The sequence below is a fragment of the Cygnus olor genome, chromosome 2, assembly GCF_009769625.2.
Source record: "Cygnus olor isolate bCygOlo1 chromosome 2, bCygOlo1.pri.v2, whole genome shotgun sequence".
NCBI classification, from domain to species: Eukaryota; Metazoa; Chordata; class Aves; order Anseriformes; family Anatidae; genus Cygnus; species Cygnus olor.
The window spans coordinates 106,979,801-107,006,569 of record NC_049170.1 but is presented as its reverse complement, the minus strand read 5'-3'; the positions used below and the strand labels follow the sequence as shown (position 1 = coordinate 107,006,569).

Here is a 26,769-nt window from a genome sequence, read left to right as displayed (position 1 = left end):
CTTCCTCCCTAAAAGAGGACAGGAGCATCTGTTCCAGGGGCAAATAGTTTTTTGTATTTTAGGTAACCAAGACTGCTTTGAGTAACCGTGGCCCCAACAGCAGCAGGAGCTGGTTTTGCTCTTCAGAAGGGAGAGGAGAAGGATGTCAGGGCTGATGCCAAAGGGAGGATGGCAGTGCAGCCCCTGGGAGCCAGCATTAAGTCCTTGCACCTGCTGAGGTTGGAGCGTGCTGGACATCAGCCAGTGGAGAATTTGGGTTTGTGCTTCAAAGCCTGAAGGGATCCCTTCTTTAAGTGCGTCTTTACTCTGGGAAGTAGGCAATTGGTGCCGCAGAGCTTTGTGTGGTCGCACTCCTGGTGCGTGTAAAGAGAGCCTGGCTGAGCACCACGTTGCTGCAGGCAAATCAAGTCTAGCTCCAATGTGAGAGAGAAAATGGAGGATGTAGAAAGCGCTGGTCAGGAGTGTAAGTGCCATGAGATTAATTAGCACAGTATAAATAATAAGGGCTGTGACTCTGCCTTCTTGGATCTTTATTTTTGAATTAAGTAACTGTCAGGAACAAAGTGGATGGGATCCCAAATTTATATTCAATGTAAAATTGAAATTATTAAGACAAAAATAGTGTTGGACCTGGAAGGGGAGATACTTGAGCGTAACGGTCAGATCTCAGGCTTACCTAGCTTATCACCATGACATTTATAGAGTAATTATTTTGAGTGGAAATTGCAGAATGAAGTCTACTTGTGCAGAGAGCTGTTCTGTAACTGAAGAAAGGGACTTTTTATGCTCAGTTGCTTTAATAAATATTATCCTATTAGCTGTCTCCTCAGAAGTATTGCACATGAATAAATAATAAGGTGCAACATACATACATTAGATAAATCTTGTGCAGAGGTGTTTAAATTTTAAGGCATTGATTATCGTAGACAAATCTAACACCAAACCTGGAATCCTGCTAATAGGAGCTGATCTGGCAGGCTTCATTCAGGGTGAGCTGCCTCACCTGCTTGAGTGCAACCCTGGAGCAGGGGCCTGAAAGGAAGAACACAACGAGTAACACCAGCATCGCAGCTTTAGCCTTCAGAAGAAGCCATGCAGGCAATTCCCACAGCCATGTAGGGCATTGCTGTTTATTTGCACACTGTGCTTTGGTTTTAACTACCAATAACCATGAGTTGTGCAGATGTCTGTCCTGCGGTTCTTTTCTTTTTCCTCTTTTTTCCACCACTGAGACCCACTTTCTGCTATACCTACCCCTTTGTCCTGCTGATCAGCTGAGGGGTTCCCATGTTTTACCTGTACAGAGTGTATCGATACAGGAGCTTCAGGCTCAGCTTGAGCAGGAGACAAGACTTCACCGAGAGGAGCAAGAAAAGTTTACAGAAAGGATCATTCAGGTAAATACGAAACCCGGCTGCTGGGAGAGACGCGTGACCCTGCCGCGTGCACCTCGCGGTGTGCACATTGTTTGTCAGGAACCTGGGAGCCACAACCTGATGGCTGGGCTTTTTTCAGCTCCACTGGGTCCGTGGAGAAGCTGGAAGCTGGGCAAACACAAACTCAAGCCTATTTTGCAGCTTTGAGTCTCGTATCTCTGATATTTGGAAATGAGTTTTGTCCTCCCCTGCGAGTAGCCCATGTTAGAAGGAGGCCGTGGCACTGGCAGAGGAAATCAAGCTGTATGGGTTATTTCCTTCCAGACAGCCTTCTCAACAGATGAGTGCAAGGGGAAGCTGAGGCAGGGATGTGAAACACTGCACAGGGACTTATATCAGCCTTGTCAGTTCTCCACAAGTGAGGGAAGAGTACATTTGATCTCTGGGAGCATGGGTTGGCTCTGTGCCTTTTTCGGGTCCCTGCTAGCCCAAAGAAAATCCAGCTCTTCTCTGATGCTGGAGGAGCTGTTGCACTCTTGTATCAGAGACACAAACCAGGATCTTTTGTATTCCTCAGTACATCATGTTTCCAACCCTCTTATTCATAGTTGGTGAATAAATCATATTTTGTTATATGAGCTCCCCCTGCTCTTTTGAAGGTTGGAGCGTATTAGTCAATTGTTTCATGACCTTGAGCTCCTAGAAAAAAAACTACAATCTGTTGCTCATTTTTTGCAGGCTGTTGGCTCTTAACTGAAGTTTTCTTTTTAAGTTTACTCATAGACTAAATTCATCACAATTGCTGCATGGTATATAAAGCATTTATCCTTGTGCCAGCTAATCTCATAATGCCCAAGTGGTATCTCTCCATTTTTCATAAGTAGCTTTAATTTTCAGTTGATCTCTATAGGAGCTTTCTCATGGAGGCTTTTGAAGGCAACCAGTAAATTGATTTCCTTCCTGGTTGCCTTGGCCGTGAACGCTTTTTGGAAGCTATGCCCTCCTCAGATTTCTTTTCTTTTGCAATAGCGGTCCATTGAAAAAAGCACAGAACTCTGTGAAGCTACCTCCACCAGGGTCTTCTGCAAGAATTTGTGGCCACAGGGACTTAGACCATAACAGCTTGTAAAAACAACTAAAAATGAAGCAGAATCAAAGCTAACAATTCAAGCTAACAGCCAGTAGAAATAGAATAATAAAAACATCTTCTGGATTTTTCATTTTTTCCAGATTATGCCCATCCTGTTGATATTATTCTTTTTTTATCATCTTCCAGGATTTCTGGTGGAAATGACTCATAGATCTTTGCTGTATTTAACCATAGCTCCATTTGGTGGAAGAACCTGCATCAACACAAAATCTGCTCATTTCTTCCCTTTAAAACTGAGTGTAAAAGAACCCCCTTTTTTACTATTTCAATTTTTTTTGTGACATTTAATTACATCAAATTGATGTATGGTATCAATGTATAGTCCCCATGAGTATTGTCAGGAGTTGCATGTATGTTTTGGGGGACATTAATTTGTTTCAGACTACTTTTAAGATGCGTTTTAAACCCATTTAAGTTAGAAACTACTGTGAATCACCTTAATTTATTCAAGAATATATTTCTAAGCTTTATAGTTACTTAAAGAATGATTTATTTACAAATTTTATTCTAAAAATCTTCCAGCTCATCTAGATCAATGTTATGGATGTATGTTGAAGAACTTCTTAAGGCACGGTTGCATAAATGCTGAAAGTTTGTGTTATGTCAGAACACCTCATTTAAAGGGCAGAAGAGTCATTAGTAAATTACCTAGTGTGGGATAGTAGCCTGTGTCACCAGCATCAAATGTTGCTGTGAAAACCAAGCATAGATTTATAGCAGTATGAAGTGCTAGGTGCTCCATGCTCCTGAAGAAGAATCTCTGAAGCATTCTTCATTCCTTTGTGCATGTTGCTTATTGCAGGAATGTTCCTATGTTTAAATTGTTGTGGTCATTAGTTTGCTGTTATTAGTTACTTCATAGATTTCATCTATGGAGCTGGTCAAAGGAGATCCTGTTGTTCCACAAAATGGAAAGTAATAGAAACTGGCATTGGCAAGCAGTGGTTCTGTATTCTTTTTCTGGCTGCCTTTTCTTGATCAATCAGAACTACAACTTGGTTGAAGGGGAAATACCATCTCATCCATGCAGAGTATGAAATGCGGTACAACTAACTTGTATAAGTGGTGTTGGGCCATGGTCATGCCATGGTTTGATTTTTGACATGTTGAGGGAGAAATCATTTTTAAAGAATATTGTTTCAGATGAGCTTGTGTTGAAACAGGTGCAATTATGTGTGTTCTAGTACTGAAACTGAGACCTTGTGAATGCCAAGTTGCAGCCTGTTGCTGTCTCTTCAGTTCCTGCATGTGTCTCTTATCTAGAAGTATTTTTCTTCTAGGCTCAGACACCTCTGAGTATGAACTGTGAGAAGTGAAGGACCAGTAGTTCTGTCTGAGGTACTGGTGTGGGTCCTTGGGAAGCATTGCCCTTCCAGAAGGAGAAGGAGATGTAGTCACAGAGGAGGGGATGAGTCTGTGGCCAGGGAGGGAAGAGGTGAAGATAATATTGAACAGGTTGCCCAGAGAAGCTGTGGATGCTCCGTCACTGGAGGTGTATCAGGGCCAGGTTGGTCAAGGCCCTGGGCAACCTGATCTAGTGGGTGGCATCCCTGCCCATGGCAGGGGGGTTGGAACCAGGTGATCTTTAAGGTCCCTTCCAACACAAGCCATTCTGTGATGATTCTGTGAATATTCTGGACTGTCTTGAAGGGCAGCTGCAGTCCCACCTCCTAGGAATAGCTACAAACGCATTTAGCAGGTGTGATGTGTGCAGCAGTTCAGGGTGGTGCCTGTGCTGGGATACAATCAAGAGAAGAAAATATGAAGGGGATAAAATGTTTAAGCAGCAACAGAGTTCTCATGCATCTTTAAACAAACCGTCCACTTCCAGGGCAGATTACTTGCATGTGGTTATCTAAGCTAAGTTTATCAGCTGCTGTCCTCTAATTTCCTCAGCATGCCAGTTATGACTGCTGAGGAACCTGTTGAGCCAAACTCAATAGCTACTCACTATTGATGAAACTTAGAAATTTCAGTTTGTCCCACCCAACAAAGTTCAAATCCTAGAGACTCCCCCAGCACATTGACATTAATCTGTTGTTCCATTAAAGCTGGAGGAGGAGCATATGCAGACCCTGCGGAGGAAAGATTTGGAAGTGCAGAGCTTGACTTTGCAGAACAAACTGGAAGAGAAGACCTGGAGCCAGGAGAAGAGCCTGCTGCACCAAGAACTCAGGCATTTCAAGCAGGACACCTTCCTCCTGTATGTCAAACTGAAGTGGCTGCTGAAACACTGGCGGCAAGGCAAGCGAATGGAGGAGGAAGGGGAGGACATATTAGAGGTAACTGGTGCACCTCATTAACCCAATGAAATTGCAAGCAGTGGGGTGTCCCTTCTTTAACTAGATTTTAAATACAAAGTGGCATCAGGAACTCTATAATTACTCATGGATTTTAAGGGGACACAAATCAAACTTGACTTTTTTTTTTCAATATTGACTTGTGCTAAAGGATATTTTGCATGATATCTTTCTGTTACAGATCACCTCTCTTTAAATCTAAACCCTTAACTAGTACAAGCATCTGGCCTTGAAAAAATCTCACATAGTAAATGAAGATTTAATTAGGTCTCTAAGATAAGACTCCTGAATAATTTTTGGAAAGAGAGATACATTTGTGAGCTGGTGGAATCAAATCTCTTTAGATAGATTGAGTGCTGTCATTTTTGTCATCGTGTGCACAGTGTGTTCCTTATGAAGCCTGCAGCAATACAGATGGAGGGAAGCTCTGTTTTCATCTTGGCAAGAGAATTGTACAGTTTCTTGTGGGAACTTACAGTGAATCATTCTTGTTTGTTCCTTTTCCTTGTACACACGTCTATCACCGTCAGCAGCAGTACACCAGTAGTCATCTAAGTAATTTTCCAAGTAGAAACTAAATTAAGATCAGGAATTTCAGGAGTACATAACAACCTGGAATCCCTAAGCTGACACATTTTAGAAGGGGTGTGATAGTCAGAACTTGCACTGTGAAAAAGGGTGCTGCTAAATTGTGTCAAGCTGCATATCCAGAATTACCATTTGATTCAAAAATCTTACCTAAAGAAAACATAAGTAGAAAAACGTGCTTGTCCATTCTGACACTTTAACAAAAATTCTTGGGAATCATACATTGATCAGCAATCATTTGTCCTGCAATTCTGAAACCCTCTGCTAAGGCACCTAAGTAATTTTTTTCAGTATTTCATGTATCTATATACCCACTGTCTTTCAATGTTTGCTACATTTGGCAGAATGAGTAACCTTTCAGCTCTGGTAGGAATATGCTTAAGTAGAAAGCTCCAGTGTTTTTTATTCTGGATAAAAGGTGGGTGAGCATCTTTACCTTTATCAGCTATGGTATAATGAGTCAGAAACAAAAGATGAGTAGCTATTTAGAAATAATTTCATTCTACTTTACTTCAGCAGTACTAATTTGCTTCCGTGTAAATTAGCTCATCTTCTAATATCAAAATAGGTTTCATTTTTTCACTGTTTTGATTTTTTGACTGGTTAATTTACAATCAGTCCACCTCCAATCATTAGTGCTATCAAGTGCTTTGCTAATGCAGTAGAGAGAATAAAGTGCTAAATAGGGATACTCCCTGATCTCCATGTTTTCATTATGCAATACCACCAGTGTCCTGTCTAGTCTTTCACTGACGCATGGTGGGTTATATCCATCATACTGCTTTGCTGTACACCCATCCTCTCAGCTGCCTAGATCTCCTATCTTGCAGGCCTGCATTGCATGTTCTCATATGCATCGTGTCATATGATATCACTCAAAGACCATTCCCTGTACCCTACAGAACAGAAGTCAATATATCCCACCTTAGAGCCCCAGGAGAAAATAATCCCTTCCCTTAGCCCATCAGTAGATTTCTGTGCACCTAGGTAAGTGGCTAAAAGTGTTGATGTGTCCCATCTCTTACATTTCAGACTGAGCATCTTGAGGCCCTCCCAGAATTTGGCATTCAGTCTGAGCAGAAGGCGGATGATGCAGAGCGAGAGGAGGAGGAAGAGGATGTTGTGTTCGCACTGACAGATTTCTCCCAGCGTCCCACTGTGGAGAACAGTGATCACGGACCACAGCTGCAGACTGCAGAATTGCTACAGCAGCAGAAGCAGGTATCATACCATTTGTATATCATGTCCTGGGAATGGAAACTGGATTTTCCAATGGAATTCATTTTCTTCTGCTGTTGTGTTAAAAATCACCTAGACTCACACTTGTAAAAATACTGCTAGCTACACAGCAATTACAATGGATTTCATCCGTTATATTTATATTTAATCAGGAGCCATGTGATTGCTGTTCTCTTGTTGGCAGTTGCTATCAGTGAAAAATCCTATTTCCTCTTGTGGCTGTTTGCCCAGAAACATCTATCAGTATGTGATGGTTTGCAGAATTTACATGCTCCTCTTGCCTGAGCACATCTATTGTATTCTACTGTCAAGCTTTTAGCAAGAGGTGATTTTATTTCCTCTAGATAATTTAAGAAACTAGTACGTGTATTTAATGTTTCCCTTACAGATGATGAAAAAGCAATTCAAAAGTTCCTTCCTGTCACTGGACTTCTTCTTAAATACCTAAAAGCAAACCAATCTGACTTTTCCCTGACATCTCCTTTGCCCTGCTTATGTGTGTCAGAGCACTGCCATATATCCTAGCTTTCTGCTTTGTGCATCAATATACCAGCAGTCCTACCACTTACAATAAACATACAAAGGGAGAGCATTAAGGCTTCTATGAGTTCTTCTGGTGCATCTTGTATTTTTTAAATGGAAAATGTGCAGATGACAACATCCTGTTACATGGAATCAATTGCAATTAGAAAGAGAATGGAGTGAGAATTATGTGTAAAACACAAATTCAGTGAAAAAGGTCTTGAAGGTTTCTGTGTTATGCTCAGTACCTGTCCAGGCCCCTGACTTGGGAGCCCAATCCACAGCGAGAGCTCTCAGACAAATACATCCCAATGATCGCGTTACATTGCTGGACCCACTGCAGGCTCTTGGGCTGGTGTGTGTCTTTGCATTTCAGCTCTTTGCCTTGCATTCTCCAAACTCCTGGGGCTATGTACAATCTGTTTACTTATTATCTATATGGTCTAATAGATACACAGCAGACAACAGTAAATCTCTGTCCTATAATAAGGCTAAACTTGTAGGTGCTGGGAGATGCACAGGCTGCCTTGCAACCAGCCTCACTAATTCAAGGTGTAACTTCATACAGAATTTCCATTTGAATAAAAAATACTAGAGAACAAAAACCTGTGGTCTTTTACCACTTCATATTCCATTTTACATTTATATACTCTTTTGCTTTCCTTTTTAATTGTACTAGCTGACAACTCTACTCTCTAGCTGATTTTCTGTCACATGTGCTACCAAGGTAACAAAAAGTTGATCAGTTTGGCATTTGGAAAGGACCTAACATTGCTAATACTGTGGGAGGTCAGACAGTGCTTTTTTCGAGGACATACCTTACCAGCCACCCAGACCCATCACAATCATCCTCTTGGCAAACTCTTCTCTTGTAGAGGCTGAAGAAGGCCATAGAAGAGATGCTCTTGACTACATCACTTAACTGTATTGCATTTGTAGATTGATGTAAACTGAGTAAAATAAATGTAAATCAACATAATAACTCAGTACAACCTCTGTCCTATACTAACTGTCCATATAGATCTCTTAAAATGACCAAGAACATTCAAATAAATTATGTCCTCCTTGAAATAATTATTGCTTCAACATTAATGGCAACTAAAGCAGCAGAAATGGGAAGCAGAATTGCATATAATTCATTTTTATAAACTTTGCTAGATGGTTTAATGCAGCAGCTCCAGCTAATCTTGCTTAAAGAAATGAGCCATAGGAACAGACCATGTCTCACCCCTCTTGATATTCAATAGTGCATGATATCCAAATGACCTGTGAAGATGGAATAGGTTTCTTGCCTTCCCACAAAGAGAAAAGTGGTACTTCAACACTGCAAGAGTGAGTGTGTTTGCTAAGACATTTCTCATTTCGAGTACTATTATGTGTTTTGCCTGCTCACTCTTTGTTATAATGTGCTGAATCTTCAAACAAGCACTGTATGTACTGACCAGCAGGTAAAGAGGGGTTTCAGTGCTGCAGTTCTGGTACTCTGAGAGTATCACAGACCAAGAGCACATCCTTCCTGAAGGGGTGGATGTCAGCAGCACTCAACTCCCAGTACACCACTGCCTAGTCAGACTACATTAAAAAAGCTCCCAGGGTTTTGGAGGAGGTCTTCTGGAGGTCCCTTAAGCTTTCAGCTGGAAATAAGCACTGTTTATACATTGAAATTGGGGTGAGTGGTGAAGCTAGGAGTCTACAAGTTTTGCACCTGCCCAGGAGAGTGCTAAGTTGTTGGTTCTGCTTGGTGAGCTCCAGGATGATATGCATCAGCATTTGTTTCACATTAGGAAGGAAAATTTTCAATAGTCTAAGAGTGGCTGAGACAACTAGGTCAGAAAAAAAAGAAAAGGCTTCCTGTAACTTGAAGTAACCCATGCTTATTTTTAACACTTAACGTTAATATTTAATGACTTGTATTTTCAGCCTGCATTCTTACTGCTGACTTTCTTACCTTGCCTGAAAAGTGAAATAGCTTTGAGAAAAATTATAACCCCCGAGGCCTTAATTTCAAAAAGCAACCTTTAATGTTACATTATTATGATTTGAGTTACTCAACTTGATGGAAAGTACATGCCTCACTTGCCTAGGATTTTTATGTGGCTGGTATGTGAGGGGATGAAGGTACAGCAGAGGGGAAAGGGGAAATAAAAGGTTAGTTGATGAGAGGCAAAGTATGTGCAGGCTCTGAGAGGAGCCAGTTCATCTTTCTCTTCATGCTGCTCTTGCTTGGGTGCCTCCTGTCCCAGCCAGACCTTGCTGACATAACCCAGATCCCTGGAGCTGGCATTGTCCCATGGCTGATAGCTGGGGCACATTGCCAATGGGTTGGGCAAGGAACTGGCAAGGTTCAAGAGCCATGAAGGAAGTCTGGTGAAGATAAGCTGGCAAGTCAGGCTGGTGGCCCTGCAGAGGAGGTCTTGCTGTAAATGAACATTTCAATGTGTGTAGTGAGAAATGAGGGAGAAATACCTGCAGAAAAAAGAAATTACTTTGGTTCAGTTGAGCAGAAAGAGTGGAGTGTCTGTTGGGTGGTGTAAGTACAGGGAAGAAGAAAAGTTTAAACATATGTGGTCCAAAGGAAAAAGCATTGAAAAGGAATACACTCATGTATTGCTGGTAGTTGGGGGGAGGTCAATAAAATCCCCAGTTAGATCTTTTTTTGCTCATACATTACTTGTTTTCAACACATAGGTAAGGAAAAAGCCCACAGGAATAGTAATTAAAATTTAAATGTACTAAAATCATTTGCACTGAGACCTAGCTTCACTTTCGCCTAGACCTCTGACTACACAGAGAAAATGCATGGTTCTTGTTTTCTGTTTAGGCTCCTGGCCTCGTGGTTTTGATTGACTACTCCACTAAACTGCCGGTAATACCAGACTGTGGCAGAATTCTGAAGTAAAATTCTCGAAGAAAAGAGAATTGTGATTAAAAGCAGAGCCAAGCTTCAAACAACAGCTCTGGTCCCAAACTTTTCTACTGCTAGAGGCTCCCATCACTAGGGGTGACTACTTATCAAAGAGTCCAAAGACCTGGAATCTACCAGAGGTTTACTACATTAAGTTTTCATTTGCTGCCAGCTGTTGTTTTCTTCACCTATAAATCCTGAGTGGTGGATGCAGTAAGACTTCAAAGCACTTTTATAATTCTCTTGTCCTAGACCAGTTGTGAGTCAGTCAGGTTCCTCTATGCTCAGAAGTATGGTAAGGTACTAAAGAGACAGCTCCTTGCATGGGAGGCTGCCCAGGGAGTCACAACCATGCTCCATTTATTCTGCCTGCACAACATCCCTCGGAGGAACAGAAACACCATAATAATCTTTATTTTGTATCTGTGGGACTTATTCTCATGCAGAAGCTGTTTGGCAGTTTTAGCAGCAGCAATCTCAGACATGTCTAGATGTAAATGTTGTATTTCAGAACACATTGTCTCAGAAGTACTTCATCTGTTCCCTAAAAACACTCTAGTTTGGCAAACCAGAGAAATAATCTCACAGACCTCTCCAACTTCAGACTGTAAATACAAAGTCATGCAAAAGAGAATTCTCTACAGGAATTAGAAGTATGTAACCAAAACTGGATTTATATTGGCAAGTTAATTAAAGTCCCAGCAAGCCCAAGGGGCACCTGGGGTACTTGTCTCATAACAACGACATTGATGTAATGCCTCTTGAAATGAGATGTGTCCTCATCCCAGTAGGCTACAAACCTGTAATGAGGCTCTTTTGGCTCCTCTTTGTACTAGCCCATCACTTCTTTCTTCACAAAACCTTATTTTACAGGACTCTAAAGCTAAAAAAAAAAGTATGCACAGGAATGAGGGATGTAGCTTGCTTTATTCTTATTTGGTTTTATTTTTCTTCTCCCTCATTTCCCTTGTGGAGCCTTTTGATTACTTTGCCAAGTAAAGCATACCAGCAAGCACAGAATGGGGCTCCTGAATAAAAGCACTTAATAAGCTTGTGGGGTCAGGGTTTTCAAAAGAGGGTGAGGCCAGATTTTGAAGCACTCAGTACCCAGCAGCTCCCATTGTAACAGACACTAAGGGCAAATCTTCAGAAGAGCTCTAATTCCGATTATTACACAAGGATCTTGAGATGTTTGGAGAATCTAGCCTTAATTTTCTATCAGAATGAAAATTCATGGGGAAAACATAAAATCTCATTGCATATTGAAAAGTAGGAGACTTTATATGTATGATGAAGACTGCTGCTGTGTAGTAGGAAACTGCTAATTGGCATAAAATGTTAATGGAATTAATTCTGCTTCTGTGAGTGTGTTTCTTATAAAACCCCACATACTGCACCATCACATTTCATTAGCCCAAACAGATTATAGGTCAGTCAATGAGCACCTGCAGTCATCCTACAGTCATTTCCACGTCTGTTTTGTTTTTTTTTTTTCCTAATGAACCAAATGTCTTGGAAAAAGTAGAGCATGCTTGTTTGTTTTTTAAACATGTGCCTTGGCATGTCTGCCTGGTGATTACAAAAATGGGTGAGGTGGGTTCAGTGATGCCAAAAATCTGATGAGGACATGAAATCAGATTAGTTGTATGCATAAAATTCTATTTGTATTGTCATTTAAAAAAAAGGATATGAAAAATTGTTTAGATTTTTGTGTACATCTGTTTACTTGACTTGTCTAAAAGAAGTGCCTGTGTAGGTACTTCATGAAACACCAGATAAGAGGAATTACAGGAAGCCTCCACTTGAAAAAAATAAATAAAAATTAAAATGAATTAGATTATCATGCAAGAATCAAGACAGCTAATTTGAGTTAGGCCTTTCCAAGGAGACTAACACACTCATGAGAACCAAGTGATTAAATACTGAGAAGTGCAAAATGCATTCTAGTGAAACAGCTTAGCAAAGATACTCAGATCAAAACCTCACTTTTTTCCTGATTAATTTTGTCTGATAATAAAAAGCTTTGAAAATTAATCACTTTCCTTTACGTGTCGTTAAAAAACATCTGAGGTTTGATGCTGAGCAATGACTATATGTATGAGATGCACAGCTACCCAAAAAATTTCAGCAATGGTATCCTATTTTTGCATTCCAGTATTTAAGGAGACATTATTACAGATGGCTTCAATCCTGAAGGATGCTTAGTGCCTTTTTCAGTGTGACTTAAATATCTTCTAGCAAAAAAAAGTAGACACAGAAGACATTGCCTTTGCAATGGACATGCAGGCATTTTTTCCTCTTACAGATGAAACTGGAGCCTAAAGTCAACCGATGACAACATTTGTTTTGCTTTGTTCTGGCAGGCAAGTGAAAATCGGAAACTGCTGAACGCTGTGAAGGGTTTGCTGGATGACTTCCGCTCGGAGCTGCGGGACGACGAGCGCGAGCGCCATGGGCTCCAGCAGCAGTATGCCCTGGAAAAGGCAGCCTGGGAGGTGGAAATGACTGAGCTGAAGTGCCACCTAGAACAGGTAGCGTCCCTCCTGCATCCAACACCCGTGAAGGATGGCACATTCACTTAATGAAACAGGAAATCTTTGAGAGTCAGGAGAGATGCCACTTTCACTCATTTTAGTCCCATGCCTGAAAGCCCCCCAAAGTCATGACTCGCCTTTTGGGTTCTAGGTGTCCCCGTAAGAGTACTTGTGTAGTAGGTGCTGTGTAATGTAAGTGAGGATGAAGGAATTAAACCTCTTCTAGTTGTATTTTCTCAGAAGAGCTGGCTGGTAATGCATCAGCTGTGATAATGAGACATGCGGGTTTCTGTATTTATTGGCATTTATAGGAGAGAAAATGTCTTGATGTTGGCATGCTGACAACTAGCTCGTCACTGTGCCTTGGCACATAGGAACTGCAGCGTTTGATGCATAGGCAAGAAAAGAGTGATTTAATAATACTGAAGCATTAGATCAGTTTGTTAGTATTAAACCGGCCAGTAAAAGCTGCTGGTTAGTGATGGATGGTACCTCACTGAAGAGAGAGCTCTAGCATCCACCATAACTCACTATTAGAAGTATGTGTATAAAATCTGGGGCCAGGTGCTACAGTGCCATGTACTACTGTTCACGGAAGATGTACAATTTCTGAAGCAGTAAGAAGACAAGTAAGGAAAAAAGAAAGAAAAAAAAAGAAAAAAGGAAAAAAGAAAAAAAACAAGGATTCATTTCCAAAGCTGATGGCATAAAAGCTCTGATGTACCACATTGAAGAGAGCAGGAGTGGAAGAATGAGCATGTTCAGATTCGAGAAAAGGATTTGCAATTGTAGAGCTTCTCTGCAGAAGACAGATATAATACAAATATTCACTGTTGGGAGGGTGGTATATTTAGGAAGATTCACTGGACATCTCAGCACTGTCTGGAGACCCACAGTGATGCACAGCACTGAGTTGTGAGCACTTATTTTTCTGCCCAGGTGCTGTAGGCTTGTTTCCCAGAATGAACGAAGAAGCTTTCATTTTAGCAGAATTTTCTCTCAGCGGATTCGAATTCTCAATACAGATCAGCTGCTGCTTAGTGCACACAAATTTCCAGACAGCAGATCATTTGAAAAGAGAAACAAAATCAATCCCCATTTTTGGTCCTCCCAAAATAAAACCGTGATGACAGTTTTACCTTAAGCTAGAGATGGCAACAAAGAACAAAACCTAAAGAAAGCTATTTTGAGAACTAACTACCAGTTTCAAGCTTGCCTACTTTGCATTTGCATGGGTGATTTACTCCTGGACTGCCACTTTGGCTGGTGCTTGGCAAGCAGGACAGTGCTGCTCTTCCTGCCCAGGGACAAGATAGATTTGCACCCTTCCTTCTGGTGACTTTGTCAGGCTTCTTGCCATCACAACAGCTCTACTGGTAATAATCTGTAACATATGGTAATTTCTGAGCCGTGGGTGTTACTTTTTGCATTTTTTCAAGCAAATGAGAAGAATAAAACTGATCAATATTTAAGACATAAAGCTGACTTCCTCAGCAGATTCCCCAAGCCACATTTATATTTCACAGTAAAAAGGGGTTCCTAATGAAGTAGCATAAAGAGAGTACATAAATCATGAGAGTGTCAATTAGGATAGTGCAAACAATGTGAGTGTCCCACTGAGGTCTGTTGTATGTGCTCACAGTTATAAGGAAGCAATTAAAAAATGAAATAGAAAAATAATAATATGATAAACATTAAATAGAAATGTAAATATGAAATTGACTCAAACTATTGTTAATGATTCCAAATATGGAATTTATTTTTATAAACATTTATTTTTATAACCTATGTTATAGGTCAAGTTTCAGGATCAAGATGTGAGGAGCTAGTAAATAACACCTAAATTATCAGCATTACGTAATGTCATGTTAACATTTGCTAGTCTGTGGCAATATGTGGAATAACAGCATCTTTAGCTAGACAGCCAAGCCTGTCACGGCAGTGTGGGTAGGAGGGCCTCTCAGGATGTCATTTTGTCGTTTTCATTGGTAGTGATGAAGCAGCGGGCTGTGCAGCACTCCCACCGTAGGGGGGTATAAAACTGCCCGACCCCTGACAAGCCCATAGAGAATCAAGGCCTTTCTTGTCTCCACTGTTGTCTGTACTGTCACTGCTTTCCACTTTTTTTTTACTTTTTTTTTTTTTTGTGAAGCAGTAGGTCAATTAAGAAGAGCGTTTTCCTCAAACGAGTCACCTCCTAATTAATAGTTACTGACAATGGTTTCGCATTTTGATGCTTTAACTCTCTGTATAGGAACGAAAGAGCAAAAGGAAGGAAGAAAACTCCTTTGTCGCAAAAACACTGCATATCAGAAATGATAATGTACTGTTCCCTGCTGCTTTTTGAGCTTTAGCACTGTGTATGTCATTAAAATAAAAGTCTTGGCTGTCAGAAATGCATGTACATCTTATTTGGCAGAAGGATCCTTCAGCATTGTTTTTAAGATAAGAAATAATGAGATTGCTCCTAAGTATGGGATCTTGATAACTGTGACCAACGGACTCTCAGTAATTCTCAGCCTCCAGCTGGAGAAGTGAAAAATCCCAGTATTCTGGGAACAAATCCTGCATAAAACAAAGGGGTGGCCAGCAGGTGGAAGGAGGTGACTGTCCCCCTCTGCTCTGCCCTTGTGAGGCCTCACTTGGAGTGCTGCATCCAGGTCTGGAGCCCCCAGCACAAGAAGGACGTGGGGCTGTTAGAGCGGGTCCAGAGGAGAGCCGCGAAGATGATCAGAGGGCTGGAGCACCTCTCCTACGAAGAAAGGCTGAGAGACCTGGGGATGTTCAGCCCGAAGAAGAGAAGGCTCTGGGGAGACCTCACTGAGGCCTTTTAATACTTAAAGAGGGCTTATAAAAAGAGATAGAGAGTAGCATTAGATAGTGATAGGACAAGGGGGAATGGTTTTAAACTAAAAGAGGGGAGATTTAGATTAGAGGTTAGGAGGAAACTCTTCACTGAGAGGGTGGTGAGGCACTGGCCCAGGCTGCCCAGAGAAGCTGTGGATGCCCCATCCCTGGAGGTGCTCAAGGCCAGGCTGGATGGGGCTTTGGGTAGCCTGGTCTGGTGGGAGGTGTCCCTGCCCATGGCAGGGGGGTTGGAACTGGATGATTTTTAATGTTCCTTCCCACCCAAACTATTCTGTGATATGCATTGAAAATTGGCACATAAAGACATGAGCCCTTGCTATGACTCCAACCAGTGGTCCAGCTTTGGGATTCTTGGGGGAAATGCAAGCCATGGTGCAAACGGAGAGACATCTATCCACCTTAGCAGTTAGCAGGTTTGGAAAAGTCACATCTAGACTTTAATGCTAAAGAGCCACCACTGGACCCTTCCTCCATGATTTGAGCCATTTCATAAACACAAAGACAGACTGTCTCTTTGCCAGCAACACTCTTCTGCCTTTCACAGGCACTGAGAACTGTCTTCCAAGTGTAAAGGCACCACCTGACTGAAGAATGTTGTAGGTCCTAAATCACAGATCACATGGAAATTATTCTGAAGGTGTATCACTGCATATTTGCCTTGATTTTGAACGCACCTTTGTACTTCCTATATGCTTCTCCAGTGGAGCAAGAGACAGGCTCTGGTCTAGGTGAGTGATCTGGCACAGGATGACTTACACTGTTTGGGCAGCTTGGGCAAGGCACTCTAATGGCAGCCATGCATTCTTGGGATATTGCTCTTCTGAAGCATGTTCTTTTGTCTCATTACCTCTTTTGGTTTTCCTGCTCAATGCACGGTCTAGGGACCACAGCCTTTCTTGTTTGCAAACTGAAATGCTGAGAACTTGCCACATGGTGGTTACGAATTCAGTGATGTAAGACAAGAGAGAGTCTTGAGTTCAATGTTTTGCTAACTTTTTTAGATTAAAAAAAAATGGAAGAAGAAATTTGCTTTATAGGATAATCATACAAACTGCATATTGCAACAAAGCATTTGTTTGCCTTATAGGTTGCTTTTTGCATTTTTTTACCTCATGCCAGCTAAAGAATTTGTTGCAGACATTGGCATGTCTGTCAACTTAGCATGTTAGCCATAGCTACTACTCGATGTGGCATTATTCCCCAGGAGGCAGCACAGTTGGAAGGTTGAGTTTGCACTCCAACCTGGCTGGATTTACTCCAGACACTCCAGCGACTTCTGCTAGGAGCTCCTATTGCAGGATGAAAAATGAGAAGTCTGCAAGGGCATTAAAGGTACTTGAAAGATATATTGCAAAGGACAAATTCTACATAAACCTCTGTCATGCTTAGATGTAAGGAAACCAGGCAGAGTTTATATCATTTTAGAGGCTCTTACTATTTTGGCTGATCTCAGCTCTGCAGCGACATTCCCAAAATACATGATTATTCCGTGTCACAGCCACTTAGTAAACCCTGCAGGAACTTGCAGGGGCAACCCAGAGGGGCCAAAGCAAAACAAACCTAAAAGAATGGATGTCAACCTGACCAGACCCTGGCTGGAGCAGCACCTTGGAGCTGGCGACCTCTGGATGCACAGAGAGCAGATGCAGCAAGGGGCTAGAGTCCATCACCTTAAGTTAGTGCTGAGTTTGGAAACCAGCAGCAGTATTTTTACATATTGATGAATTAACCTGCGGACAGTCAATGTGCTGGGGTAGTGGGTAGGAAGGTAGCAAAGCTGTCTGGCTTCTTGAGCAGCCGTGCTGCCCAGGATCGTGTCTCCCATAGTGGATCTGCAGCAGAGATGGCCAGATGTCTGTCCTGGGATGCTCTGCATTTCTGCCCCACAACACCTCTAGTCCACGACTGAGCTGTGCTGTTGTGAGTGGGACAACCCCTGGCACATCGCTGCAGGTCTCAGAAGCAAGGGAGGAGATGCCTGCCTCAGGACAGCCTCAGGGGAAGAAAAGGCCAGCTGAGGGATGTTAAACACAGAGGCACCACATCTGGCCAAGAAAGCCCAAGCCAGTTCAGACTTATCTTGTTTTACTGTTTGTCATATGCAAATTGATTTTATCCCATAATACACGGTAGGTAATTGTTACATTTGCTTTAGAAACAAGGAATGTAGAAGTATAGTACATAACACTGCTTCCAAAGGCCAGGAGGGAAGTGTGCTAGTTGGCAGCAAGGTTATTTTGGGACTGCTCAGTGCAGCCCCCATGCTCCCATCGGTTTGTCTGTGCTTCCACACCTACCTGCACTCAGGTGCCACTGACATCAATGAGATTTTTACCACTAACCAGGTGGGACTTCAGTAAAATAATGAACTCGAGCAAATAAAACATGTTTGAGTAATCTGTAATTAATTAGTCCATTAATCCTTCATGCTGAATCCCACCTTTATAATACTCTTAATATCTATTGCTTTTTAGTAAGTTTTTTCATACAGTTGATGTTGTTTCTTCTCCTCTAAGTCTGGTATCTGCCTTATAGTTTGTTTACTGATAACGTGAGTTCTTGAGTTAATACTGAAGGAACTACCCCACTGCTGTCAAATCTGACTTCTGGAAGGTTTTACAGGTGTGACTAGTTACAGACAGATGTCCATCAGTATCTAACATCTGTGCCAGTACAAAATAGCACAGTTCTGAGTCTCATCAAATGTTGTCAGCACCGTCCTGGCCCCACAAATTTGCATTGCATAAATAGGTTAAGGGAGAGAAGATAGCATCATGTCAACTTTCATAGAATCATAGAATGTTTTGGGTTGGGAGGGAACTTTTAAAGATCATCTAATTCCAACCTCTTGGCCATGGAGAGGGACATCTCCCACTAGATTAGGCTGCCCAAAGCCCCACCCAACCCAACCATAGGCTGCTGCTTTTTTATAAATGATTTTTCTGGTTGGTTGGTTTGAAAAAAAAAAACAAAAAACTTTGGAAATTAGTGGTAGAAGATGCAAGTGTTTAAGATCTCCCTGTCACGCAAGTGGCTGTAACAGGCTGTTCTCCGCAGCTCAGTAAATGACCTCTCTGCCCTTTACCTGGGGAGGCTGTTCCAAAGACTAATTAGCTTCACTTCCTAATCCAGTCTGAACTTCCCTTTTCTCAGAGAGTTTGGGATTATTTTCCACATTGGATAATTTGAAGGTACCGTCTTTCTCTCTTGCTAAAGGAGCAAGTTTCGCAGAAAATCTGATGCTTCTGCTTTTTGAAGAAAACTAACTTCAGAGGCAGAAACGAGTTTTCACTACTTTTCATTCTTGGTTGCTCGTGACCCATTCTGACTCATTCACACACCTACTGAGTTGTAAAAAAAAGGTGAAGCTTTTATCAAGGGATGTTTATCAAGGGATAAATTCTTCCCTCTCTTGAACTTACACAAAGCCATCGAGTACCATTTTCACTCTGACAACAGTCAAGCAGTGGTCCACACTGGCCAGAGAGGCTATGCAATTTCTGCCCTTGGTGGTTTGTCAGGATCCAACTCATCATGAGCTACCCTGTTCGAAGTCAGAGCTGACCCTGCTGGAAGCATGGGGCTGGGCTAGAGACCTCTTTCAACCCACCAAGTCTGCATTTTCCTATGATCCCGTTACCTTGAGCCAGCTCTTCTGATCTGATTGAGCATCCTGCAGCGTGACGTGAAGGAGAAGGGATAGAAGGTATCATCAGCTAACTGCCATAGACATCAGTTCAGCCACCAGAATCTGCAGAGATGGGGGACGTGATCTCGGTACGTCTCTTTGTGCTGGAAGCACCCTCTTTTTGGAAGGTGTGAGGAGCTGTACAGTAACACCATTGCTGGGGGTTGCTGTGGGCAAAAAGTCTCTCCAGCTAAAATTCCTTGCCTAACACATGGGTTTTACCTGAGAAAGTTTGGTGTCCTAATAACGTTTTATTTTAATGGCAGCTGGAAGGGAAGAGTGAGAACACCTCAGGAGACGTAGGCCTCACTTCTGATGCAAAAGGAGCTTTTAAACGGGAAAGAGAGGAGCACAAGAAGCTTCTGGCTGAGACTCACAGTGTGGTGATGGACCTCCGCTGGCAAATCCAGCACAGTGAGAAGAACTGGAACCGGGAAAAGGTGGAGCTCCTGGACAGGCTTGATAGGGACCGACGAGAATGGGAGCGTCAAAAGAAGGAGCTGCTCAGGCGGATAGAGCAGGTAAGGAGTTGTCCTTGAGTGGGCAATGGCTGGCTGCAAAGCATGAGGTGTTGCACCATTACTACACTCAGACCAAGGTCAAAAAACTGTAGTAAGAAACAGGACAGGAATAATTTTGTTTCCTTGGCTACATCGGTGTTTCCCATGGTACAAAACAATTTACATACTCAAGGGAGTAAAAGGAAGATGCTCATAATCCCTATAAAGGACCGCTTATGAGAAATCGGGTCCAGGTTAAAGGCCATTTCCTGCCCCATTTCAATTATCCCGTACAGGCATGGTCCCACTGATTCATTCTGTTTGAAAGCTTATGTGCATCTCTTCATGCTGAAACACTCAGTCCCACTCGCAGGGTTATTCAAGGTTGGATATACAGCTTCCTGCCAAAAAAACTCTGTTCATCTGTGAATTTGCCACCAAAGATGCAGCTGCTGTGACTATTCAGTCTCAACTGAATTCTTTTTCTCTAGCAAAGGAAACCAGGAGATAACAATGAAGAGCCCTGATTGGTAACAAATAAGCAGCTTGCAATGCTAAATATTCAGAAGACACTTTTGACCTTGGTCACATGAATTTTGTGCACACCTCTGCTATCAATTGCAAGTCTGATAATTGTGTGTCTATCCCCTTGTTTTTCATGCCCATTGTCTACACTACTGTGCACTTCCATCTGCTTAATATTAGAGACTGATTTGAGAATGTTGTTCCAAATTTCACCTAATGGGTTTCTGTCTGGCTGGAAACCACACAAAATATTAAAATCAAGTTTAATGATGGAGAATTAATACACCATTTTTGACTGAACATTGCTCAGCTCTGAGTCATGCATTCCAGGAAGAGTAAGAAAAACAACTGAAATTGTGGGTCCTCAATTAACTGAATACTTCCTGTCCTCAGGACATCAAAAATGGAACTGCACCAGATTTGTGCATGCTCTCTAGGGAGCACTTCGCTTGAATGAAGTACAAAGTAGCTTCACATGTTAAGCTTGATGAAAGCCTGGGGTGACTTCATGACTGATTTTTGAAAAGGGTTCTTTGTCTGTGTCTCATGTTCCCATGCTTGGGCTGCAACAAGAAGCTAGAGAAAAGACACCAGGCTGTAAATATTATCAGTGCAAGACTAAACCTCAGTTTTAGCTATGGCTGTTAAACCCACTGGGAAGTACTTAAGAAAATGCTGTACTTTACAGATATTTCTAAAATTACTACTAAAAGTGTAGGTACAAGTGGGTGATGACCAATATGAAAGTTTTACAGACCAAGGAAGGTGATTTGAGCTTCTTACTTCAAAATATCAGTGAACAATGTTCCGGCTTTTTTAACCTCCTGTGTATCTGAGGGTTTCTAAGAATACTTCATGCAGCTTCTTGAACTAGCCCTTACAAGGCCTTATAATGCAGAACTGTAGTAGGTCTCTTAAGATAAAATAGCCAATGCACGTGAGCTAAGAAGGGTTGTAGCAGAGCAATTCATCAGTTATCTGGTTCCGAGGTTTCCACTGGCACAAGATGCTGATTTCTCCCTGTTTGGACTGGGCTGGTTTCTAATTATTGAGTTTCACTGACCAAAATGCCTCTGGTGGATTCTTCATGCAAAATGAGAATTAAATAATCATCAGAAAATTTCCCATTATACTAAGGACATGGGCATAAAGTTTTGTTTGAAAAGTCACTGGTACCTCTTTGGATGTTTATTCTGCTGTCTCTATGAACTGTATTTTTTGACATTATCTTATCAATGTATCCTCAGTAGCCTGAGGGATTTAAGCTGGTTCAGGACTGCTTATTCTATTCACTGGGAATGAGGCACATTGACGGGAGGAGGAGAAAAATCGCTGTTAATGTTACCTAGCCTTTAATTCTCTTCAAACCTGACATAAGCTCTCAGAGTCATCTTGGGAAAGTCTGCAGAATAGCTCTTAACTAACCCTGGAACTGATTTCTTTTGTTACTATTCTGAAGCTTCTAGGGTCCAACTATATATTTATAATACAAGAGTTTTATACAATGTTAGCCATAGATAGGGAAAATTAAAAATACTATGTCAAACTAATTCCAGAGGACTAGATGATCAGAAATAGCATTGGAGAGCTTGGCTATCTGCCTGCAAAACTTCATAATCCCATCTTTGCTTATAATCAAACATTTCCGTGTGTGACAGGAAGCTTCCAAATGTTTGCAGGCTTTTAGTTGAATATCTTCTCAGATTGCAGTCATGTCCAGCTTTATATGGAAGCAATTAGTATTTCTCTGAAGTCCTTCCCCCCAGTGTTTTTCTGTGTGTATTCCATGTATGGCGATACGTAGAGGATGAGGAGACTACACCAGTGTGTGTGTTTGAAAAACAGTCCAAGAACAAACTGAAGCATGTGTGCCAAATTTCTTACTAATGCTCTATGCCTGTCTGCTTTCACCGAGCTAATGAATAATACATGTATGATAAGAGGGAAGCTCACACCAATGTATAAAATATATAAAATACTTCGGTTAGTTACGGGAATACCACTTGCATATAAAAAACATGATGACCTACTTTCTTTCAGAGCTCAAAGTTGTTTTTTTTTTTATCTTTCTTTTCAAGTGCACTGTCACTTTGTTTTCCCTTAGAGAATACACACACATCATGTTCTTAAAGCTAATTCTGCAACGATCACACCAACAAATATTTAAAACCCCAAGATCACCTATGTGGAGAGTTGTGTTTTTATAGGTATAAGCAGATAGGGGCAAAACACTAAAGATGCTTTCACATTCTTTTAGGCCTGAATCAAGCAAAAGTCTAACTGACTTCAGCCCAAGTGAAAATTTACTAATTTAGGATCTGGTCAAAAACCTGCATTTGATCTACATAAAGCAATGTGATGCCAGTTGATTTTTTCTATACACATACAGCAACACTAAAAGAATGCTTTGTAGGAGGTCCTCAGTCCCCAGGATCCCAGGGAATGAGTAGCATTTGCAGGGTATTGTCAGTAGCCTTAACAGGCTGCTCTTGCAAAGCATCAGAATTATGTATCAGATTCCTGCTGTCACTCACTGTGTTTGAAAATGTCTCTCACTTCACCTAACCTGTTGTATTTATAATTAAAGGAAAAGTTGATCACATAACCTAATTTTAAGACTGGCAGAAGTTCAATTTCAGTAGTGGTTTACTGTCTCTCCATCCAGTTTTTGTAAAGTGTAGAGTTAATAGCTTTGATGGTCCTTCTCTTAAATATGTATTTTCTTCAAACGTGCTTTGCATGCCTAATTCATCCCTTTGACAATTCTGTTATTCTTACAAACAGTCAACTTTCTAGCTCTGTATTAGGGCTAGACCACCTTTAAAACAAAGCTTTTGTATTTTGTTAAGAGGGTTTTTCCACCTCTGGAAACAAGATGAGTGATGTACATGAAAGTGCGATCCCTCCATTGCTGACCAGAAGAAAGTTTGTGTATGTTTTGATGAGACTCAAAATCACTCACCCTTATTTGAGCTCCTACTTGTTTTGCTTTAGGGTCTTATGTCAAGATTGCTTTTAAACAACAATGTTGATTTGTTTCTTTAAAAATCAGATTGCAAGCAGATACATGATTTTGTGTGTATATATACAGTGTGTATATATGTATACATATAGACATAAACAAGCAAAATTAAATGTGTATTTAGCCACTTGAAATCCTCTGAGTAATGGCATCAAAGTCCTTGATACATCTCCTGTTGTGAAAGGGCCAAGAGAGCAAACCCGCCGTGCCTGGAGCCAGGCGGTGACCTCAGGCAGCCCAGCGGCACGCAGCGTTGCCTCCCCAGGCCATGCGTGCCTTGCTCCTGGAGAAGGGTGAGCAATGCAGGGTGCCATAGGCTACATGAATAATTGCTGATCCTTCCAACTTGCCTTGTTTGCAGCTTCAGAAAGAAGTGAGCCCACGAAGAGGAGGGGGCTTTCTGTGTGACCAGAAGGAGAGCAACCTGCGCCCGTTTACGACCCAGGGGAACCTTCACGTGCCTCGCCCGATGGGATCAAGATCCTACTCTGACTCAGATGCCATTCAGTTTGATGACCGGTCACTGTCCAAGCTGAAGGAGAGCGATCGGTGCAGCGCCACAGAAAACCTCTTCCTGGAGTCTCTGTCCCTCGATTCTCCCGATGAGTCGGAGGAACACCGCTCCCGGCAGCTGGAGCGGGAGAAATTCTTTACCGGATTAACAGAAGTATGCGCTCTTCTAACTTTTATCAAGCCTGCATGTTGTCTCTTGTGTCACAATTTGTACAGCAGCCATGCTCTAGAAGTGAGATACTGTGTCACAGTCACTGCTTTGTAGTTATCCAGCAGTGAATTTGGTATAGATGTGGTTTGTTCCTTGTTATGAGCTGATTAGACTGGTGTCAATCACAGGAGAAGCTGGGAGCCAGTCTAAAGGTCTCAAAGATTACCTCATCTGCTGGCCATTCATATTAGGTACTGTAACTATATTAGATATACATATTGGCTCAGAAGGTCTTAAATCTCATCCACCCATAAATACCTACATATATATGGAGAAGCATGGGCTGTATATTGCTAGTAAGAAATCAAGTGCTGTAGAGAGGTACTTCAGGTTGTTCTATTTCGGTTTTTCCTAAATAGATTAGGATGAGGATGTGAGATGAGATGTTGAAAAAATAAAATTATTCTTCATCAGCAAAGCATCTGCCCTCAGACTACACCATAAAGATACAAAGATCCAAAACACAGTGCTAAAAGATGCAGTTGACCATAGTGAATGTTGTCTGTGTCCTGCTAAAATCTGTACAACACACTTACTTTACCTGGATCTGGGTCTACACAGTTTTGTTTGTGGTTGTTACGGAACAAGATGCATTGTGAGAGCTCTGGAAATTAAAATTACCAAGCGGGCAGCATGTTGCATGCTGTTTACCAAATGCAAGTTTGGCGTACTTTCTTCTGGACTAAAAATTCAGATCTGTGCACATGGGTTAGACTCTGAGCATGACAGTCCTGCTTGGGTGGACACATTATAGCTAATAGAGAAGCAGAGACTTTCCAATCCAAGATGTATCTATGTACTCAGGCTTGAAAATTTGGCCACTTTGGAAAAAAGTCTGTCAGCAAGTCAGATCTCAAACTCCCCGCAGGTCTTACAAAATTTCACTAGTGTGCCTTGGCTTGAACATGTAAGCCTGTGAAAACTTGACCCAAGCATTTCTTTGCATTGCTCATTAGCTACAGGACTGGGAAATCAGATTCTTTGGGAAGAAAAGGAGAAAAATAAAATAAGAAAGGCAAGAAATGTGGCTGCAGTTCTTACATTTTAGGTAGCTGGAGGTACATGTGTGCTCCAACTAGATTTTCCTCCTTCCAGTGTCATAAATGTATAGGGAGCAATGTGGGATTCTGTATTTATTATTTCTCAGCTGTTTATTTCATACAAATTCAAGTGCTCGGTGAAATATGTTGATGCTACCAGATAGCATTGTCAGGGATCTGTGTTTTATGTCTAATTCTGATTGCTATTTTCTGTACTTAAAATTCAGTCTTGTAGTTAAGAATGGAGATCTCTCTAGATGCTTTCCGTTTTCAGACATTACCACCATTGACAAAAGTGTTGGCAGCAAAATTAGGTCCTTGGTTATATTTGTACAGCTTCTTCCCTTCAAAGCATGCTTTGGTGAAACGTGTACAAAGTCATTTTGCCTCACTAGGTTTATTCAAGCAAAACTGATTAGAGTTTAATGAATAGATTTACTGAGGATGCACAGAGGCAATTGCAGCCTGCTGACTATTCCTCGCCAGTGTATTTTCTTTGTGGTACTAAGTGTAGTAAAGTCAATCCAGCCTTCAGCCTGATTCTCCATTCAGTTAGATCAAATGTACTCTATAATCTCTCCACTGAAGCCAACAGCTTTGTTCCAGACTTACACCAGAGTAAAACTCCTATTTTTTCCCTAAGTCTTGATAAACACCAGAAAGGCATTTGCCAAGTGAAACAGTGCTCTTTTTGAATAATCATAATGTGAAATACACTTCGGTGTTGCTAATGTGCATGATTTCATGAGCTTGAGTAAGACTAATAAGTACTAATGCTATTTTGGTTCCTGATCATATTTTGTATTTCCTATTTTATTAGAAATACAAACAGTAAAAACAATGACTGCGGAGCAGTTGCTTCAGAAGTATCTGTTAAAAAAACACACACAACAACAACTAATTATGGGATTGTCACAGGGAAGCAATTGCCATAAAAACATCTTAATGCCATTAGCAAACCGTAGGTATTCCCCCTATGAAACAAGTAATAGTTTTCCCACACATTTAATATATCTAGCTTAATGAGTTTCAACTGGTGCAATTTATTAGTTCCTAGAGAACATACAATGAAATCTTATGTCAAAGGACCAACTTTTATCTCTTATTTCAGCACAGCTAGGCCTCTGACATAAAGCAGATTCACTCCGTGGAATAAATTCACTCAAAATATATAGTCCAAAACAATACATTGTACATGTGGAAAAAATCCAGTTGCAGCTTACTTCCATTTGTGATTGCAGGGGTGTGCTGGTTTTGGCAATCACAAATGGAAGTGAGCTGTGAATGTTTTTTTTTCCACATGTACAAGTTCAAGGCTATTCTAGATTTGGCATAAAGGCTTTTACCCTGTGCAGGCTGTTGTCCTAATGGGATTGACCACTTTGCCGCCTACGTGCAAAGGAAAGAGTATTCCCACAGGCAATTTAAGATTTCTTATCAAGGAGAAAGCTGCTTTTTAAAGACAGACATACCTGGTGGAACTACCTGCAAGTGAATGACAAAACACCCACAAGTTAAAGCCACAAACAGGTTCAGAAATGACTGTTTGTTTCTGTTTTTCTTCAGGAGGAAGAAACACATAAAGGAAATCTTCAAAGGTGAATAAAACTTACAGGAAAAAAACAGCAAATATTCAGCAACCGGAGTTCCGGCTCACTTGTGCCCAAACCACAGACCCTAGGCATAGCCGTGCCACCTCCTAATCAGCCTGCAATCCAGATTAATGGATTTACCCAGGGATTAATTTGTCTTAATATGCTTCTGTTCTACTCAGATTAACTTGGGCCA

At 41.4% G+C, this 26,769-nt stretch overlaps 1 protein-coding gene across 9 annotated transcripts in view; it reads left to right on the top strand.

The window, feature by feature from the left end:
* Positions 1-26,769, top strand: part of MTCL1 (microtubule crosslinking factor 1) — a 103,841-nt gene that overhangs the window by 66,510 nt on the left and 10,562 nt on the right. For 6 of the 9 annotated variants that reach the window (XM_040550050.1, XM_040550049.1, XM_040550044.1 and 3 more), the window contains 7 exons: positions 1,305-1,397; positions 4,578-4,808; positions 6,447-6,635; positions 12,444-12,611; positions 19,437-19,691; positions 23,579-23,884; positions 26,548-26,579. In XM_040550050.1, coding sequence (XP_040405984.1) covers positions 1,305-1,397; positions 4,578-4,808; positions 6,447-6,635; positions 12,444-12,611; positions 19,437-19,691; positions 23,579-23,884; positions 26,548-26,579 — 1,274 coding nt within the window. The remainder of the gene's footprint in view (positions 1-1,304; positions 1,398-4,577; positions 4,809-6,446; positions 6,636-12,443; positions 12,612-19,436; positions 19,692-23,578; positions 23,885-26,547; positions 26,580-26,769) is intronic. The other 3 variants (XM_040550051.1, XM_040550045.1, XM_040550053.1) reach the window with 1 other exon arrangement.